The sequence below is a fragment of the Vitis vinifera genome, chromosome 14, assembly GCF_030704535.1.
Source record: "Vitis vinifera cultivar Pinot Noir 40024 chromosome 14, ASM3070453v1".
Taxonomy (NCBI): Eukaryota; Viridiplantae; Streptophyta; class Magnoliopsida; order Vitales; family Vitaceae; genus Vitis; species Vitis vinifera.
Genome location: NC_081818.1, coordinates 28,986,965 through 29,008,067, shown reverse-complemented (window position 1 = coordinate 29,008,067; position 21,103 = coordinate 28,986,965). Strand labels below are relative to the sequence as shown.

General features: G+C 32.6%; 3 protein-coding genes and 1 non-coding gene across 4 annotated transcripts; 2 read left to right on the top strand and 2 right to left on the bottom strand.

The window, feature by feature from the left end:
- Positions 1-1,170: 1,170 nt before the first annotated feature.
- LOC100242380 (protein CLP1 homolog) lies at positions 1,171-7,549 on the bottom strand. Its single transcript, XM_002282294.4, has 10 exons — positions 7,249-7,549; positions 6,250-6,318; positions 6,077-6,172; positions 4,466-4,707; positions 4,165-4,303; positions 4,002-4,058; positions 2,969-3,103; positions 2,013-2,248; positions 1,560-1,604; positions 1,171-1,467 (listed from the first exon to the last, which is right to left on the bottom strand). The coding sequence occupies exons 1-10, from the start codon at positions 7,423-7,425 to the stop codon at positions 1,380-1,382; spliced, it is 1,284 nt and encodes a 427-aa protein (XP_002282330.1). The 5' UTR covers positions 7,426-7,549; the 3' UTR covers positions 1,171-1,379.
- Positions 7,550-8,002: 453 nt separating this feature from the next.
- On the top strand, positions 8,003-11,996 carry LOC100247518 (probable RNA 3'-terminal phosphate cyclase-like protein). The gene is made up of 6 exons (XM_002282339.5): positions 8,003-8,300; positions 8,808-8,957; positions 10,151-10,332; positions 10,403-10,569; positions 10,693-10,909; positions 11,426-11,996. Exons 1-6 carry the CDS (start codon positions 8,096-8,098, stop codon positions 11,633-11,635), a joined length of 1,131 nt encoding a protein of 376 aa, XP_002282375.1. The 5' UTR covers positions 8,003-8,095; the 3' UTR covers positions 11,636-11,996.
- A 6,900-nt stretch (positions 11,997-18,896) lies between these two features.
- LOC100261167 (uncharacterized) lies at positions 18,897-19,969 on the top strand. The gene has a single exon (XM_003633772.4). It carries the CDS (start codon positions 19,406-19,408, stop codon positions 19,844-19,846), a length of 441 nt encoding a protein of 146 aa, XP_003633820.1. The 5' UTR covers positions 18,897-19,405; the 3' UTR covers positions 19,847-19,969.
- A 3-nt stretch (positions 19,970-19,972) lies between these two features.
- On the bottom strand, positions 19,973-20,045 carry TRNAA-AGC (transfer RNA alanine (anticodon AGC)). Its single transcript has one exon. It is a non-coding gene; the product is annotated as a tRNA-Ala (tRNA).
- Positions 20,046-21,103: the final 1,058 nt, after the last annotated feature.

The window sequence follows — 21,103 nt, the reverse complement described above, 5'->3', positions numbered from 1 at the left end:
AAGAGTTTTAGAGAGAGAAGTACTGGGAAATGAGACTCGACTGCTCTATTAAAATCCTAAAATCCAAAATAAATTTGGGTTGAGGGTTACCTTCAATCAGATCAATAATGTCGAATGAAAGTGAAGCGTCTTTCCAACTGTGTAGTCTCGGATGGAGAGCGATGGAAGAGGAGAATGAAGAAATTACCGCTTTGGGGATGAGGTGAGGGTTGAGGATGCCAGTTGCAGAAAGCTACAAGGGATGGGTGGGCTAAGGTCGGGCGTTGGGCTACGAGGGGAGGTTTCAAAAACTGGCTTTTTCTATAAATAAAAAAGCCAAATATTTTGGCTTTATCCATTTAGCCAAAAATTTTAAAAATTTAGTAATAAGCCATTAAAAATTAAAAAAACAAATAACCTAAATTTTAAAAGTAAATTATTTTCAACAAAAAACAAAAAAAACAAACACCACCTTAGCCTGCCAATGAATCCATTCAAAGTCATAATTCCACCCAACAATGCTAAAGGTGTCACAGAAACTTCTTGCAGACATACAATTTCTTAAGTTACACTTCAATGCAATTTCATTCTTGCATGAGAATCAAGAAATTTTATGCTATTTTCACATTAATTCCTTATTGTATCTATAGGGACTGTCTCAAATTGAATTCTTGATGGCATATCAGAGAGTGTTACAATCAATGGCACAACATTAACAAAAATAGCATCTTAATTGCATTACATAGTAGAGACTACTAAGGATGTTATTATCAAATGGTACCATCAAAAATCGTCCGAACATCCTTAAACAAGGATTAAGGTTTTTTTGGGCTCAAGACCAATTTTAATTTAGGTTTCAATCTTATGTTGAACAGTTTATTCTCACTTATGCTCCAAAACCATTCCTATAGATAATCAAAAGTGGAGCACAAAAGGTTATGACTTGATTTTGATGTATGATTATCATAACATATTGGATCTATCTCCACAAACATTAATGAATAAAAATTAAGGAACATTTTTTATATAGGATAGATAGAAGTTCAATGTCCCAAATTGACTGATTACCAAAGTTGACCGGGCCTTATATGTGAGGTTACCTCTACCTCCTATTAGCTTAGGCTTTTAGTAGTGTATGCAATCTTGCATCATTTGGCATCGAATAACACTCGAGCAGCTGAAGAGAGAAGATTGAAGCTATACGCATTTACCTATAATTGAATTCCAAGAAGCACTACATCAGATCAAGCAGCAAATCTTTACAGTCATGGCCATAATTGTACATTAAATTGAACTTTTATGTCTTGATTAACCCTCTTATAATGGTAAATACATGTAGAAAAACCTGGACCACTACACTAGGGTTTTCAGTTACAAACAGTTCAAGTCTTTGTAAATCTTCAGCTTTCAAGCCATGTCAAGGTCCCTACAATCAAGAATCTGCTAGGAAGTTCACCCGCCGATGGTGCAAGGTATGTAATTTTCTCCCTGTCAATTATGGTTACAAGTAGTTAGGATCAAATGAAACCGGCATTCCTAGAATACATGCCAAAGAATGGGTGGTTAAAAATTGATGCTACCTCTGGATGTCAATGTCAGTGACATAGATGAATCCAGCAACATTACTGCAAAACCGAAAAATAATAGTCAGCAAACACATTATGGAGGGGGTGAGGGTGGGAGGAGAAGGGGAGAAAGAGAGAGAGAAACAGAGGTATGCACACTGATCATGCTTTTGGATGATCCCTTGCCATAGGGGGACTCAAACAGTAAAATTGAAGAGTTTAAAAAATAAAATGATGCCCAAATCAGGAAGCTTGGACCATTCCCTCAGGTTGAAAGAGCAGGAGCTCATGGCATGCCTAAGGTACAATTAGAGCTTCATTTTTTTACAATGTAATGTCATTTTTAGGCCTCTTTCATAATATAAACATATATATTCTCATTATTTAGTTCTCGTCCACTTCAAAAAACAGGTCAGTAGAAGTGCAGAACATAGAGGGGTGTTGGAAATTTCAGGTGTAGTGACTTACCTTGAAACAATTTGATCAGCTTCTTTAGCAAAAGAAACAGCAAGAACTAAATGGAGCATATCCCTATTGATATTCACTCGAACCAATCTCAAAGGATCTGCTGCAGGCTCTGCACCGATTGGCAAAGCTGATCGCGGTGCTTGGGGGCCACCGCCGATACGATAGACAAATAAATCGGTGAAATTTGAAACATTGGAGTATGGTGCAAGATCATTTGAAAGGCCATAAAAGTATTCCTGGAAGGAAGAAACACCAGCATCAACCAGCCTTCTCATCCCAAGTTAACACCAGCAAAAATGTTGAAAAGGTAGCATACTTAAATGAAGGAGATATTTTTGATAGATTGAAGAGGATGGACAGGATTGCCCCACCAAATAGACAAGAAAGGATCAATTAGTGTATACACCATGAACCGAGATTTGATACCATAAAATTACAGTTATAAGGCACATATATTATCAAGGTTTAGCTTAAGCATGGGGTAGCAAATCAAGGAAAACAAATGTTTAAAAAAAGATTAATTCTATCATTTAAAGTTCCAAACTGGAGAATCTTAGACAAAGCAGCTATATATCATTTAAATGCATGATAGGCGCATTGCATATTGCAGCTAGTCTTATAGTGAGTGCAAAAATAATAATGTCCATGAAGTGGTGGGACCACCTTTGCTAGTTGTCTAAAACAGTAAAACTCAACTGAATTTGAATGAAATTAATTATTTGATTAGTCAACTCCTTCAAGACCCTTATTGTAATAATTTTTTTCCCTCTTTTCTAAATGGACCAGTTTTGCAAAATTCATCATGTTCTTATGGGATGTTGCATCATCAAACTGAAAAACATGAATTCTTCACGTGTGATAGTCATGCATAGAAGAAACCTAGTGTAATGCTACAATAACATTTCCCTCTAAATGCATCAGTGAAAAGGCAAAGAACTAGAATGGTTGATATTTACCCTTATCCTGTAGCTCCTGGCCTTTTGACGGAATTTTGCACCCCTGGATACAACACCACCTGACTTTTGAAGTTTCACGACATCCACATTAGGTTTGTTCTTTAGCACATCTTTAAGCATGCTGCAAAGTTTTTCCTGCAGAGTTTTATCTTAGATACCATACAAAAATATCACCATCAACAAAGCCTTTACTAAAAACCGATTCTCTTTAGTTTGAGAATGTATCAAGAGAGATCATTATCAGGTCCCAAATAAATTGGAAAAAGGAATATGCTGGGAAAACCAAAAAATAAAAATTTGTAAACAATAATTGCAGAGATACTACATATGTTGAAATTAAGTATTTTGAAAAATTACTAAGAAAGTATTTTTGGCTGAAATTAAGAACAAATAAATAGCTTTGAAATAGAGTGCAGGAGCAACAACAAAAAAAGTAGAATAATCAACTATTCAATAGCTAACACCTGATGGAGTCATACTTTATCCAGGTAAAAATGTAGACTTTGGAGCCAGTTCCCATGCCACAGGCAACAATGGCCTCTATAAGATCACCTCGTTTTGCACAAGTGGGAGTCAGGTTCTCCAAGACATTTTTCCATAAATTTGGTCAAAATACTCAAAGTTGCAGTCCAATTCACCCAGATTTTTCAACTCTCATTTTCCTTATGTCCAGATAAAATCTGGAAATTCCAATCAGATACTTAAGAACTGCATTTTTCAACTATCAAGCTTATGATATTGCAGAAGCACTTAAGGCAAAAAATTAGAAAAAAAAAAAGGTTCGAATGGATTTTAATTCACTGGTTGATTTTGACATCAGAAGCTTCTCATTGAACCATATGTAACCTAGTATGGCTGCAATCCATTTCAAAGCTTGAGTTACATGTATAACACTATATCAGGACATACCAATTTGTTGAAATTCTTAACCAGTAGGAAAAGAGACCACAACAGAGATGTCTGATAAAAGGATTGCAGACTGAACTTCTTATTAGTAAACAAAACAATAAAACCTGAACGGAAAGCCACTTACCTGACCCGAAACCAAAACAACATTGGCATTGAATGTATCTATAGCATGGAGAATCAACTGCAATAAGGCATAAACCAGAAGGAAGCATTAAACAACAAATCACACATATTCAGTAGAAACACAGCATAATCAAAGTGCTCATAAAAGCCTGAAACTTAGTTACCTCATAACCAACACCTTCTATCCATCCCATGGTATTGATCACCATGCCAGCAGCTCGAGATTCAGCATTTCCGGAGAACTGCCTCTCCAGTGTTCGAGCAAGCTCCTTCACAAGCACTTTGTATAACTCTACATTGACACTAACACCAAACCCAAAACATACCAGAAGAATTTAGGACAAAATGACTTTATTTTAAACTAAACAGAAAGTGTCCAGGGGCACATTCTTAGCTAAATGGAAATTAGTATATGAAGGGGAAAGATGACAATAACCATAAAAAGTGTTAAACAATGCAAGTTACCTAGGAGTTGTGTGGCCATAGAAATAAACAAGAGGCATTTCAAGAGGAATTCCATCCACTGGATCAATTGGCATTTCAATTGGGGTAGCAGCAATACATCCAGGAATGGTTATAGATCCTTGGCCAATGTCCAAGTCCACAAAAGTAGGCTTCCAACCCTGCTTAGCAGACCAACTAAGAAGCATCCTTGACAGTGTACTCTTTCCGGAATCTACAGGTCCAACAACAATCACCCTTGGGCCCTGAACCACCAAAGAGTATTATGACTTGACATATGAACCAAATGATGCATGAAAGCACAATGAACTTCAGGTAAAGGTATATTATTAAATTGCATGGAATTTTATGTCCAAGCGGACATGGAAAAAATTCACAGCAGCAGCGGAATTATATGAATACAACTTAGAAATGACAATTCCAAGCTAATTATCTTGAAGAATTTCTTTCCTAAGAGCTGCATTCAGATAGCAAGGAAATGCGCTGCAAGTAAGCAATGCACTACCCTCCATTTGCTAAAGATCTGTCTAGGGATACTTCTTTTGAAGCTAAAAATCACCCTAACAACATGGATGAGTTCAAATGATTTGATCTGAAACCTTGGGACTACATTCCACAACTTGCAGTAACATGTTATAGTTTCTAACAACTAAATCAGACAACCCTAAAATTTACCATGCATATTGCCTAGTAGGGCCTCATTTGTTCTTGGATCCAACCTTCCAACTGAAAGCAAAACAATATGTTTACAGAGATATGAAGAAAACTTTTCTGAAATTTATTTTATTTTTGAGAGAAGGAAGGTTTTTGTTATAACAAAACATGAAGAGTATTTTAGAAGTTACACAAACAAAGTGCATCAGCTAAGGTTTTCAGAAGTAATTCAAATAAAGTACATTCCTTAAGGTGCTTTTGGTTTCTTGATATTTGGTATTCCCACAAATCCGCAGCTTATGTCACCAAAACACTTTAGGATACACAGCACCCAATTCAAACACTTCAAATATAGTTAATGCATTCCACTCATGTTGTACAGGTTCAAGAGTAACAAGATGGCTGTATTGTCTTCTAATGGCCAAAGAATGAAGTGAAAATAATTTCCAATTATCTAGCATATATTCTGAAGGCAAAATCACTAGCCAAAAGGATGCTATCACTCGTGTTATTATTATTATTATTTTCAAATATTGTAAAAATTGTCTTCACTCAACAAGGGAAAGCTAAGATGTATCTATGTCTGTATGATGTTCAAATATTTCATTCACAAATTACCTGCTATATGATGTCAAGAAATCCATACATGCACCCGTTGAAATGATTTATACATATGAAGAAAAGTTTTAGGCCAATGTGGCACAAAAAAAGATTAGGGTGAAAAGAAAAACAAGAGGGAACTCATTTTGTACATGTGGGGCCAGACAAAGAGGCTACCAGGATGGAACTCTCTTCCTTATTGCAAATAAAAATGCTGTTTCTTCCATGCTGTCTTAAAAGCGCACCAGAAAAAGAAATATTTTGGACATTTTAAACAGATTCCACAATGTGAATAATAAAGAAAAGTTGAGCAATTTATATATACATTTTTCAGTATGCTAAGATAAAACAAAGAAATACCTGAGAAGCTTCAGCATCACCAGATGAAGAGGCTTTGGCACGATTTCTTCGTCCTTCCAGAACAGCATGCACATTAACATAACTGATCATGGGTGTCTGAAATCAAGGAATATGCTACTATAATTAGTCTGAATTACTGGGCAATAAAGCTACAAAAAAAAAAAAAGGCATACCTCATCGGCAGTATAATCAGTTTCTGTAATACCATCCATTTCAATTGTGGCTCCATACCAAGTAAAAACCTATTCATGAAATTCAAATATGTGTCAATAGAAAGCAAAGAGAAATTAAGTATCAATTCATTATAGAAGGGTTGTTTCATTTTCTTTAACTTATAATAAGAGCTATATAAGGATCAAAATGTCAATTCAAATCTTCCTGGTTGTCCTTCATATAAGTACCAAATTTTTGTTTTTGGACTTATTTCAGGATGCCCTTAACATGAACTGAAGGCAACCAACTTCCTATTTCCTTAATATATGGTTAGTAGGACAGAAATTTAAAAGGAAAAAAAAAAATAACAATGCAATATATATCATGCCAAATTTCTGTAATTATTGGGGCACCAAGCGTTTGTTAAGATTTACAGGAGTGATCACTGAGGATTCATTTGGATGCATGAAACTACAGTCCATTGGGAATTCCTATTCCATGAAATTTGAAAATCTTTACCGTGGAACTGTTTTAAAAAGATATGCTCAATTTAATTCTAAATCCATAGCCACATAGAAGCTGTGGAATTGGAACTGGAGCATCCAAATTCCAATATCAAGGACACATTCCATGCAACCAACTGCAGCCTTAGCAGTTTCATTCTTTCTTCTTTTTCCATTATACAGTTTTGTGTTTTATCACACCTCAGAATTGGTCTATTATTCATTAACATCTAATATCAAACCCCACATACTACAAATCAGATGCTTTTTGCATACTACTTGAACCAGAAATTTCACACAATCAATACTGACTTTCCCTTCAAAGCTCCACTTGGCTGCAGAGATAAATAAGAGGAAAATAAAGAAAACTAAAAATCAGAATGCTAAATTGAGCTATTATACAGTATCCTGCGGAGAACAAAAGGCACAAAGTCCTATCTTTTTTGTCTTCTCCTTCAATTTTCTCAGAGAACTACTTAAAACAAAACAGAAAAGTTAGAGCAATACAGTACTCACAGCGAACTTGAGTCTAGGAGGGAAGGAGAGCCAGATTTCGGGAGGAATCTCGGTGCCGAAAATCTCAGCGGTCCCGTTGAGAAGCCGGAGACGGAGAGGAGCATTCTCACTGACTTCAACCCTGAGCTCGCACTCTTTTTCGAGCTTCACCTGCCTTATCGCCGACGAGGACGCCATCGTCGCCGTTGCTCTTCTCTTGGCCTGGCTTAGGGCCAAAGGAGATCACTCGAGAACTGTAAAAGGTGGACCGTTTCCGAACCGGAATTTATCTGGACGCGAACCGAAATGACACGGTTGAGGTCCGGTCCAAATGTGAAGAAAGAAAGAGAAAAAAGATCGGTATAATTAAAATTAATTAGAAATTTAAAATTATTTATTTGTATAGAAGAAGAAAAAAAAAAGTGAAATAGATTTGAGAAAAAATGTAAAAATATTTTTTTATTTTTAAATAATTTTTTTTTTTTCTCTTTGTTTTACTTTCATCTGTTTTTTCTTAATATTTTAATGAATAATAAATATTATATTTATATTTTTACTTTCATGTTTATTTGAATATATTTCTTATTTTTTCAAAATTAAAAGTAATAATTTTATATTAAGACTCTTGTTCTATATAAAAATTTTATATATTATATTCTTAAATATTTTTTAAATTTATGAAAATAAATTTTTTTATTTTTAAAACTTAAAAAAAATGATATATCAAGCAGGTACCTACTTTTTATATAAAAATTCTTACATTTTATCCCAAGATCGAAACGACGTCGCGTTGAACAAAAACCCTAGCAAAGCCCCTCTGCAATAGAATACAGACCGCGGAGTCGTGCAGAGCGCAGACCAGAAGAGAATGGCGAAGGCAACGTACATGAAGCTGAAGGGAAGCCAGAACCTCAGGCTTCGTCTTCTCCTCGCTACTCTTTCTGCGACGCCGGTGCTTATCGACGACATCCGTCATGACGACACATGGCCCGGCCTCCGCCCCTACGAGGTCTCTCTTCTCCGCTTGTTCGAGAAAATTTGCGATGATTGTGTCGTCGAAATCAACGAAACCGGTATGCCATCTTGGACGGTTTATCATATGCAAAAATGGGGTTTAGAGTTGGGCTTGCGTTTATTTGCTTCGATGTTTCATGGTGGTTTATGGTTTTAGGTTTGGCCCCCATGTTTGGGTGCGCCGAAAAATTGCGGACGAATGTGGGATTTTGAATTGTATTGTGTCTGAATTTGTTTAGGTTAGCCGTTAGCAGAAGAGTTTGTATTGGCATTACCTGACTGGATTTGAGGGGTTTGATTTCTCGGAGGTTTTGGAGATGGGTTTCTGGAAAACAACAAAGATGTCTGGGAATACTGTTTTCCGCGGTTTCCTTTTTCCTTGAAACTGATCGATTTGCTAAAAAAAAAAAATCTAAAATATAGAATTTTGGATGAAGAACTGTTTTCCCAGCATTGATTGGAAGCACACTTCCATTTTGTCCCTTTTTTCAATGTTTTCTTTCTTTTTTTTTTTTCTTTTTTTTGGGTGCTTTTGAGTTTATTTTGATTTAGTTTATATGTGGCAGGCACAAAATTGAAGTATAAGCCAGGCATTATCATGGGTGGGAAAAATCTTGTGCATGATTGTGGTGTTGGTCGGTCCATTGGTTATTTCTTGGAGCCATTGATTGTGCTTGGTTTGTTTGGGAAGAAGCCCCTGTCCATTACGCTCAAAGGTATATTCTTGCTTGTACTTTTTGCATAATATATTCATTTGAAGCATTTCCTTAGTCTTTGAGATGCTGATTAAGTTAGCCAACAAGACTGCAGGGTCATCCATACTTCCAAATTTCTTCTTTTGTGCAATATACAGTATGAAAAATATATAAAACAATTAAAATTAATGAAAGGGGAGAAATAATAGATAACAATTAAAATTTAAAAAGTACAAAGATGCTATGTATTGGATCACTCAAGAACTCTTCCATTTGCATCTTGCACTTATGGTCCTGTCAACCTCTTTTTGATGGTTTTCTGTCTTTGTTGGTCTTCATTGATTGGTTGGGGTTCGGATATGGTTTGTTGTTGAGGATGTTTGTGTGTGTGTGTGTGTGTGTTCGGGGTGCATGCCCTTTTTGTTAGGCACTTCTTATGAATATGATACTGATTTTGCCTGTCATATCTTCTAAAAATAACTATCACTTAATGCCCATGGAAAGAATTACTAAGGCTATTTTTGGGTCCCAGAAAATTTGAGGGAAAATGCAAGGAAAAAAAAATAGAGGAAAAGTGGAAGGAAGCAAAAGGTGAAGGAAACAAAAAAAAGATTTAGAGTCAATAGATTATTTTTTTATGTTACTTCAAACTTATTTCACTTATTTTAACTCTTCTATAAAGATTAAATAATTTGAAAATACATACTTTTTTGACTAATTTTAGTTATGTTTGATTTTCTTTGGTATTTTCTGTAGTTTAACTAAATATGAAAAAATTATTTTCCTTAACATTTTTCTTTTCTTTCCGTGGTACTTTTTGGAAACCAAACATAACCTAAGTTCTCCATGTTTGAAGAATATCTCGTCCTTCTCTTTGTACTATTTCATTCATTTCAATGGATTGTTTATTTCTGATAAAAAAAAAAAGGAACAAATCATTAAGTTTAAAAGGAAGAGGAAATAAGAGCTCGTGTGGCAACCCCTACCCTTTCTTTTTGGATGTATTACTTCACAAGATGTAATACTAATACATGTTCCTCTCACTCCAATTATGATGATGACATGAGATTATCTTCGAAATATTTGCTCTCAAACATGACATCCTTCATTGATGGCAGTGTGATTTGTATTTCTTGTATAGCAAACTATGTATAGGGACAAACTCATGCAGTAAGAAGCTATCATTTTAGTATAATATTTTATATTGTTTTCAGGAATTACAAATGATTCCAAGGACCCATCTGTTGATACTTTCCAGTCTACCACCTTATCCATCTTAAAGCATTTTGGAGTTCCTTCAGAAGGATTGAAGCTCACAATTAGGAATCGTGCACCTCCTCCTCATGGTGGTGGTGAAGTTGAATTGAAGATTCCTATTGTCCAAAATAGTCTAACAGTGAGTTTTCAAATCCAACGGTTGTTCATCTATTTTGGATCCTGTCTCTCTTATATGTTTTTCTCCGCAGGCAGTCACATGGATTGATGAGGGAATGGTTAAGAGGATTAGAGGACTAACATTCACATCCAGAGTATCTTCTCAGTTTGAACATACCATGAGATATGCTGCTCGTGGAATCTTTAATCGCTTACTTCCAGATGTCCACATATCTACTTATCATTCAAAAACTGGAAAGTATGCCTTTTGTCTTGGTAATATCATGCTGTATATTACCCACATGCATAATTTTTGTGCATAGTCTCTTATAGTAGTGTATCTGGCATGATTTAGCTAATTTCTACAATGATAACATGGCAGATCACCAGGCTATGGAATTTCAGTGGTTGCAGAAACTACTTCAGGTTGCTTCATCTCTGCTGATACTGCAGTTTCTTATGGACGAGGAGAAGAATCAGGTGAAGATAAAGATGAAGAGAATAATGAACTAATGCCTCCAGAAGAAGTCGGTGAGCAAATTGCTTCTGTTCTGCTTGGGGAGATTGAGCAAGGAGGAGTCGTAGATTCAACACACCAGGTTGGTGTTCTAAACCACTGCACACCCCTTCATCCACCTCAAGCGACCCCACCCCTAGCATGTTCCCACACACACAAACTTCCCTGCATTACTAATAATTTTGAGATTTCCCTCTGCTTAATATCTTGATTAGATAATGAAGAGCTATAAAAACTCTTGAGCATTCTTCCTTGTAGTAGGATGTCTCTCAATTATTTTTGGTCATGATACAAAAGGGACATTGAGCCTGCCAAAAATGAAGCTAGTTGAATCTTCATTTTGTTTAAATTTTTTTCTTTGATGATAGATCCACCAAGTTTTTGGTTTCTGGTTAAATCAGGTGGTTCCATGTACCAGAAGTTTCTTTTTGAATAATTCCCACTCCATTGCAAAATGAGACGAGAAACAGGGCCAAACATAGGACAGTAGTTTTCAAATAGAGTTCCTCTTTTGAAATGCACCTTTTTCTGTATGTGCTCTAATAGGAGTAAGCATTCTACCGTCCGAAAATAATCACTGCTCTGATTTGGCTTGCAGGGTCTGTTGTTTCTCCTTTGTGCATTATGCCCACAAGATGTTTCAAAGATTCGTGTAGGAAAGCTCTCACCAAATGGAATCGAAACACTGCGACACATCAGAGATTTTCTAGGTGTTAAGTTTGTCATTAAGCCTGATCCATCGACCGAGACAGTCATACTCAAATGTGTGGGATGTGGATTGAAGAACCTATCCAGAAAGATATCATGAAAAGCAAAAATTGTGATAATTGGTCCTACCCACAAGTATCAAAGTTTTAGTTCTCATAGATCAGACGTGGAATCAGAAGTGTTTGACATGCATGAACTGAGAGAAAAATTAGGAACATGCTGATCTGATGCTCTGGCTCCAGTGATTCTCTCAAGTTGAAATTTTGATGCAACCATTGTAGTTTATGATGAAGCTCTTACATCTGACACATTTTGAAGCTATGAGGTCAGTTTTTGATGAATGTATACCATTGAGAGAAACTTGCCATGCATTTTTGTTTTTCTTTATACACGATATTTAATTGTCTAGGTTGATGTTGAATTGCAAATGAATGCAAAAATGAGATAGTTTGTTGGGTGCATATCCTTTTTCTTGGTTTTAATGTAAGATAATAGCTTATGATTGATGTAGTCATTAAGGCTATGTTTGGTTCTAGGAAAAGAAAAAAAAATGATTTTTTCATTCTTTATTTTATTATGAAATAAAGAAAGTTAAATATAATTAAAATTATTAAGAAATTTGTATATTTTTAAATTATTTAATCTATATAAAAAAGAGTTAAATCCATGAAAATAGTTTAAAATAATATATAAAAATAATTTATTGATTTTAAATTTATTTTTTATTTTCTTTCTTTTTTTTCTTTATTCTACTTTTTCTCTTCATTTTTTTTCTTTCAAATTTTTTGAGAACCAAATATAGTTTAATGTTTTATTTTTTTTAGTGGGCTTCTCATTAAACTATGATCTATTTATTCAAATAAATATTTACATTTTGAAATATTTATGCTTTGTTTGGTTTATCATAGAAAATAGGAAAGTAAATTAAATATAATTAAAATTAATTATAAATTTATGTATTTTTAGATTATTTAATCTTTATTGACTCATTAAGCATAACATTTTTGTAATTTCATCCCAATTACATGCCCCTTTCCCTCTCTTTTATCTCAGACACATATCCTTATACCCCTTTTTCACTAACCCTAACCCTAACCCCAACTCTACCATTTGGTTGCGAAGAAACGTCAAGAAAAACATGAGGAAAACCGAAACAAAACTCTACCATTTGGTTGCAAAGAAACTTCAAGAAAAAGATAAGGAAAACCGAAACAGATTTTCAACATTTGTGTTGTTATCATATCAGGAAATTTGTCAGCTCTTATTTTTCTTTTTTTTTTTCTTGGCAACCAAACACACCACAAAACTTCCTTGACACTTCTTTTACAGAATCTAATAAAACAACCAAGAAAAAAAAACCTTCAAACAAACTTATTTTAAATGTTATTATTATAATTATTTTTATGATTAATTATTTAATTAAGTTTTTATAACTATGATGCCAATATGTAACCAATACTTTGTTTTGAGCCATGATCAAATTTGTACATGCAAATTTTTTTTTTTATATAAAATTAAATAATAAAAAATATTAATAAATTCATATTTAAAAGAGAAAAAAATAAATAGATGTACTCTTTTAAGATATTTTTAAAACAAAGAATATATATAATTTTCTTATTCAATTTCCTATGCCAGTAAAAAGAATTTTATAAATAAAGTTGGACTGATTTCAAAATTCAAACTATTGAATTTAAATTTTAAGGTTTTTTTTGGATTGATTTCAAAATTCAAAGGATTGAAATTAAATTTTAATTTTTTAAATTTAAAATTTAGTTATTTTTTAATTAAAGCATGTGTCATAAAAGTGGAGTCTACTTTCTTTTTATTTTAATTTGATAAAAGTTAAAAACCAATAGGATTAATATTTTAATTTTTTTTTTAAAAAGTTTAGAAATTGTTTCTAATGAATTTTATTTAAATAAGATTAATAATTTTTTTTATTTCTTGAAATAAAATAAAATATATGTATATACATATATATTGTCAATTTGTTTGTTAATAATCTTAAAATTGTAGGAAATTTGAAGCCATACTCACTAGGATGTTATATTTTTTGTTTTGAAATTAATGGACTCCATTCAAGAACGGTAACGACCATATTGAGATATGGACAACGTCATCATCCTGCAAATCATTCATCATTCTTCCCAAAAGGAAAAATCCAGAAAAAATATACCATAATATGACATCATCAACAAAGCTAAGAATGTACATAGAATAAAATGGAGGCTCAGTTTCCTCTACTCGTACACCTCCTCTTCACGCTGCAAAGACCAAACCCGAGGAAGTTCAAAACTTGATATGAAGAAGGAATCTACTCATCTCCTCCGGCGAACCCAAAGAAATACGTTTCTTGAAATTTTCTCTTCTGTGGAAGTGCTTCTCTTTGTCTTTGTTTTTCGGGGCCGACGGACAGCTTAGAATTGGTGGGATCTTGTGATCGCGAGAAGTTGGCGTTTTACACTCTTGAGGATCGTCTGATGTTAAGGTTGATTCACGATTTTCTTCAACAGGCGGCGGTGGGTTTACTTGAAGTTGAGGGCGTTCTCTAGCCATGGAGGTGAAACAAGGGTCTAGTTTGAAAACTGGAAGGGTAGAGAAAGAGAGACAGAGTGTTGGCCTTGTAATATTTCTTTACCTTAACTACGAGTTGGAGGGTTTTTATATAGAAGGGAGGTTTCCAATTAAAATTTAGAACAACTTCAAACTTTAAGTTGGTACTTGGAAACTTTTATAGGGAAGTGTTTAGTCTTATATTATATATATAGAATATTTATTAAGCTCGTATGTGATTGGAATTTGATTCATTGTAGGATAAGGAAAGTTAGCGAGAATATTTTTAGAAGTTAAATTTCTTTTTGGAAACTTTTATAAAGAAGTGTTTCAAAATAGAAGGTTGATTGGTTGGTTGTTTTAGATATGGTTTGTTGTTGAGGATGCTTGTGTGTGTGATCGGGGTGCATCATGCCCTATTTGTAACTCAACACACTAGGTTGGTGTTCTAAACCACTGCACACCCCTTCCCCCACCACTACCACGTGTCCCCACACACAAAAACTTCCCTGCACTGCTATATATATATTGGTTTCTCATTAAACTATGATTTATCTATTCAAATGAATATTTAACTAAATTAATTATAAATTTATGTATTTTTAGATTATTTAATCTTTATTCAAAAGGGCAAATAGATTAATCAAGTTTGAAGAAATTTGAAAAAGTAATTCATTAATTTGAAATAAATATCATTGATTTTTAAGTTTTTTTTATATATTTAAGAAAATTTTATAAAATATTTTTAAGTTTAATAATATATAAATTACATATTTATAATGTCATTTAATTTGAGAATTGGTTTGATCATTGAACCCTGAATCGGTAATTTTTTTCGATTCAATAATCGATCTGATTATGAAAATATTAATTTTAATCACCTTTTGGTGTATGATTTTCAAAATTTATACTAATAAAACAATTAACATTCAAGAGAGGTGACTAGAAGTTAATTGCATTATTCTTTGTATGATGCATTGTTTGAAAACTATTTGTAAAAATAATTTATTATTTTTTAATTTAAATAACATTTTTAATAAAATTTTGATAGAAAATAAGATTAAGAGAAATTGAATTAAAAATAAAATATTTTTGTGAATAACTTTGAAGTATTTTTAATTAATTTTTACAAAATGTTTTAAGTAATAATTAAAAATACGAAGAACATGTTAAAAACTTTCATATGTATGCATAATATTTTTATAGAGAATAATAAACTGATAAAACTATTTTTCTTTTTATATTTAAGTTCCTAAATAAAATTTTATTTAAGGATAAGCTGATAAAACTATTTTTTATATTTAAATTTCTAAATAAAATCTAAGAAATATATTCTAAATAACATATCTACAAATTTCATTTAGGAGAATCAATATTAACAATTAATTGGAGTTTGCTTTGATAAAGCTTTGGTACAAGAAAAAATTCTATTAGGGTCTTGGTCATATAGCTAACTTGCCACATTGACTTTGTTTTTTTTTTTAAATAAGTTAAAATATAATAAAATGATAAGGCATTGTAATGGTATCTATAGAATAAAAAACCCAAACCGCTAAATATGTATCATGAGATTTAAATCATCTAATAAGGATACAAACAAATAAGAGTGATATTAAAATATAAACGTAAAACATCATCCTCCTGCAAATCATTCATCATTCTTCCAAAAAGAAAAAACCAGAAAAAATATACCATAATTTGACATCATCAACAAAGCTAAGAAGCAACTTTTAAGAAGCAGTAGTTATGTACATAGAATAAAATGGAAAAGTGACCGAGGCTCGGTTTCCTCTACTCGTACACCTCTTCACGCTGCAAAGACCAAACCCTTGGAAGTTCAAAACTTGATATGAAGATGGAATCTACTCATCTCCTCCGGTGAACCCAAAGAAATACGTTTCTTGAAATTTTCTCTTCTGTGGAAGTACTTCTCTTTGTCTTTGTTTTTCGGGGCCGACGGACAGCTTAGAATTGGTGGGATCTTGTGATCGCGAGAAGTTGGCGTTTTACACTCTTGAGGATCATCTGATGTTAAGGTTGATTCACGAATTTCTTCAACAGACGGCGGTGATGGTGGCGGTGGGTCTACTTGAAGTTGAGGGCGTTCTCTAGCCATGGAGGTGAAACAAGGGTCTACTTTGAAAACTGGAAGGGTAGAGAAAGAGAGACAGAGAGTTTGCCTTGCAATATTTCTTTACCTTACGCGTTGGAGGGTTTTTATATAGAAGGGAGGTTTCTAATTAAAATTTAGAACAACTTCAAACTTTAAGTTGGTACTTGGAAACTTTTATAGGGAAGTGTTTAGTCTTATATTATATATATAGAATATTTATTAAGCTCGTATGTGATTGGAATTTGATTCATTGTAGGATAAGGAAAGTTAGTGAGAATATTTTTAGAAGTTAAATTTCTTGTTGGAAACTTTTATAAAGAAGTGTTTCAAAATAGAAGGAATATTTTGATTTAGTTTATATGTGGGACGCACCAAATTGAAGTACAAGCCAGAAAATCTCTTCCATATGCATCTTGCTCTTATGGTCATGCACGTCAACCTCTTTTTGATGGCCTTTCCTGTTAGAATAATTCTAGACTCATATATATTTAATAATTGTTTGTGATTAAATTATTCATATATATTTAATTTATATTTATTATAAAATATGGGTTATTTTGTGTGTAAAGCCCAAGTCACATGTGTCTTACATGATAGACCTAAAACACATGTGGTCCAACAATCCAATGAGTATGGTCCTAAAGCATAAAAGAAATTAATATATAAGGAATCAAAAAGAGGTTTGAGGTTAATTTTTCAACCCTTTGAAATACAAAACGTACCCTCTCTTGCATCCCATCTTTAGAAGAACCATATAACTTCAAGATTGCCAATGGATTCAGGTTTGTCTACATCCTCCAAAATAATCTGCATGTGTTCTTTATGATTTAACATAAGATTTATGGATTGGGTTGATAAATGATGTTTTACAACATTTCCATCTTTGTTGGTCTTCATTGATTGGTTGGGGTTTTAGATTTTGTTTGTTGTTGAGGATGTTTGTGTGTGTGATAGGGGTGCATCATTAAATCTTGAATCAATAATTTTTTCGGTTTAATAACCAGTCCGATTATAAAAATATTAACTTTAATCACCTTTTAGCATATGATTTTCAAACTTTATACTAATAAAACAATTAACATTCAAGAGAGGTGACTAGAAGTTAATTGCATTGTTCTTTGTATGATGCCTTGTTTGAAAACTATTCTTAAAAATAGTTTATTATTTTTTAATTTTAATAACATTTTTAATAAACTTTTGATAGAAAATAAGATTTGGAGAAATTAAATTAAAAATAAAATATTTTTGTGAATAACTTTGAAGTATTTTCAATTTTTTTTTCAAAATGTTTTAAGTAATAATTAAAAATATGAAGAATATGTTGAAAACTTTTATGTGTATACATAATATATTTTTATAGAGAATAAACTGCCAAAACTAATTTTACTTTTATAAAACCATTTTTCTTTTTATATTCAAGTTCTTAAATAAAATTTTATTTAAGGATAAGCCTATAAAACTATGTTTTATATTTAAATTCCTAAATAAAATCTAATATTATGAAATATATTCTAAATAGCATATCTACAAATTTCAATAGGAGAATCAATATTAATAATTAATTAGAGTTTGCTCTGATAAAGCTTTGGGACAAGAAAAAAATTCTATTAGGGTCTTGGTCATATAGCTAACTTGCCCCATTGACTTTTTTATTTTTTTTTAAATAGATTAAAATATAATAAAATGATAAGACCCTATAACGGTATCTATAGAATAAAAAACCCGAACTGCTAAATATGTATGATAAGATTTAAATCATCTAATAAGATACAAACAAATAAGATCGATATTAAAATATAAATGATAAATCTTAAAGAATGTATAGATCACATTATCCAATTGATGGTACGTTTTTGGTAGGTACCCTCCAAAAAGAAATTGATATTATATGTGCCAGAGAGTTTTTATTGATCATTTCTCATTGGATATATTTTTCACCCAAAACATTATTGTAGAGGAAACTTAGGAGAAGAATTTAGATTGGATAAAAGTTGTAATTTTACATAAATAACAACAATAGGTATTATATTTTAGATGTCCTATCGTATAATTATAAAAGTAATAATTATAGACTCAGACATAAAAAAATAAGAGTAAACTATAAATACATGGCAAAGTAAAACAATAAGACTATAAAAGTGATATAATTATTTTATTACATGACTAGTTTTTGTACCACATCAAAATTGAAGCTATATTTTACTCCGGAAGAGGATATTTAAAAAAAAAATTATATATATTTTAAAATTATGTAATTTTTATATAAACAAAAAATAAAATCATAAATTTTTTTTTCATTTTCTTGAAAAAAGAAGGGATACAATTTGGATTAGATGGGTTTGAACAATTATTTTTAATACTCATGTTTAGTTTGTATTAAGTTTTTTCAACCCGATCTCAATTTGAGTTGAGTTGGAGTCAAGATTCTTGTTATCATAGTCTAGCCCAAACATATTATCTTGTATAATAATATTTAATTTTTTAATTTTTAAGAAAAATACCAAATTATATCATATCATATACTTTTTTATTATTTTAAAAAATATATAAATTAATATTTACTTTTTATTGTTATCTTAAAAATTTCTGCTATTTATTATTTAGATTACAGATTTTGAATTGTACAATTTCATCAACTAAATCAATTCGAATTTAGAGTGCGTTTGACACTGAAAATATTTCTAGTATTTTTGACACTTAAAATTTTTTATTTTTCAAGTATTAAAAATACTAAAAATATTTATTACAATCACTTACTCTACACTTACCCACTCACTCTATGAGAAATAAAGTTGGGTTAAGTAACTTGGGTAAGAGTTCGGGTAAAACCGTAAAAGTAGTTGTTTTTTAACTTTGGTTGAGTTTGGGTTACCTATTAACCCGACCATCCTAGGAAAAATGACCAGATCTTTTGACTTTTGGGTTAGATTGACTTGGAAGACTCCTCGAAAAGTGCCAAAGTAAGCTTCGTGGAAACCCAACCATGGGCCCCCATTCCCATTTGCTAGAGCGTTGCGAAGAAATTTCCAGTAAAGTTCCAAAGCCCTAAAATTGTCAATTTCCCAATTTCTTGATCATCTCCCAGATGTTTCCTCGAAATCCTTCAAGTGATTCAATATATACACACCGCAACAAATTGATCTGCCCATAGCATCTCTACTTGCTTACTATCTTCTTCTTCTTCTTCTCTGTTTTCTGACAATGCTAAGTAACCAGCGCGGAAGCATGGAGGACCTTATGCCTTGCATTTCCTACTGTTTCTTGACCACCAACTGTATGAGCACAATCTACAAAGCCTACGTCCACGACGACTACGTCATGGTCGCCTTCATCATCTACGTCTACATCGGCCTCTTCATGCTCGACCGATGCTTGACCGCCTTCCACCACCTGCCCCCGCGGGAGTCGTCCCCCAAGAAGACCTTCCTGAAATTCGCGATATGGTTCCTGACATCATCGATTCTGTTCGGGTTTGTTTGCGAATTTGCGCCGCTGTTTTCGGTGGTCGGGGCGGTAGCTCTGTTTGCGATTGTGGTGGTTGGGTGTTCAGGGCTTTTTTATGTGTATTTCTTCCTGGATGATAAGCCTGCCAGTGAGGAGAGTAGTGGGAAGAAGATGGAGTTCGTTTCGGACCAAGTGTAAGCTCACCATCTGTTTGAAAAAAAAAACGCGTGAGTGGTAGTTTTGAATGGGAACATCTACCCTTGTGTATTTTTGAGAGCCTTGGTGTTAATCTTTTAAAACATGATTATAACTTTGGAAAAATAATGGAGATGCGGGGTATCGATCCCCGTACCTCTCGCATGCTAAGCGAGCGCTCTACCATCTGAGCTACATCCCCATGACCATGAACAGAGTCTTGTATCTGAGGCTAGAAATTTACAAATTGAATTCAAATAAACCACTGTTTGTATACCTATATTACATTTAAAGTAATTAAAGACATTACACTAGTTAATTAGAATTTTAAAAAAACTATTTTTTAAAAAATAATAAATATAATTTCCATCATCTTTAATAATAATAATAATAATAATTTTAATAATTGACATGTGAAACGTAAGGGGACCTGTTTGGGAAGTGTTTCCTAAAATTGTCTTCTGTTATCTGGAACAAAAAACATTAGAGGACATGTTTGGTCATCTAGTATTGTTTTATTTTTGTTCTCCGAATTCTCAAAATCTCATTTTCTGAGAACATCTTAAACCTATTTTTCCTGTTTTTTTTACCATTTATAGAACCAAAAAAAAGGTTGTCATCTTGTATCTTCATTAGGCTTGTTCTTCATTTTCTGTGTTCTCTAGTGTATATCCTTTCCTTGTGATGGTCTTCATCACCACCAACACATTCATTAAAGAGAAAAACAACCAAGTGCATTATTTTTATTGCTTTTAAATCAAAATAATATAACCAAAAATTGAAAAAACTAAGGAAAATTCTCAAGAAAAAAAAAACACTCTAAAAATATAGAGAAAAATCTCTAAAAAATTAGATATCCTCTTAAAAGGAAAAACTATCAGGACGTATGAGATGAAGATGGAGATGGAAGAGACCCAATCAATTAACGAATTGAGTAAAATGTCTTGGTTCAAATTATGTTGTTGTGGCAAGAGACATTCTGGTTTGGGATTCGATGATTCTCCTTTCTCTTTATGCTCTTGGCATGAGTATAATTTGTGAAAATTATACTTGAGACATAGAAATTAATATACTTCAAAACCCTTTGATTTAATGATCAAGATCACAACTTTAAACACACTTTGAGAATGTCCCCACCAATACATTTCTATTGAAACATAAAATGAATTTCCATTATTTACAATTATTTAAAAACTTTGAAATAATGCAAATAAGAAATTTGATGAAATTTCAAATCTATGAGAGCTAGATGTATTTAAT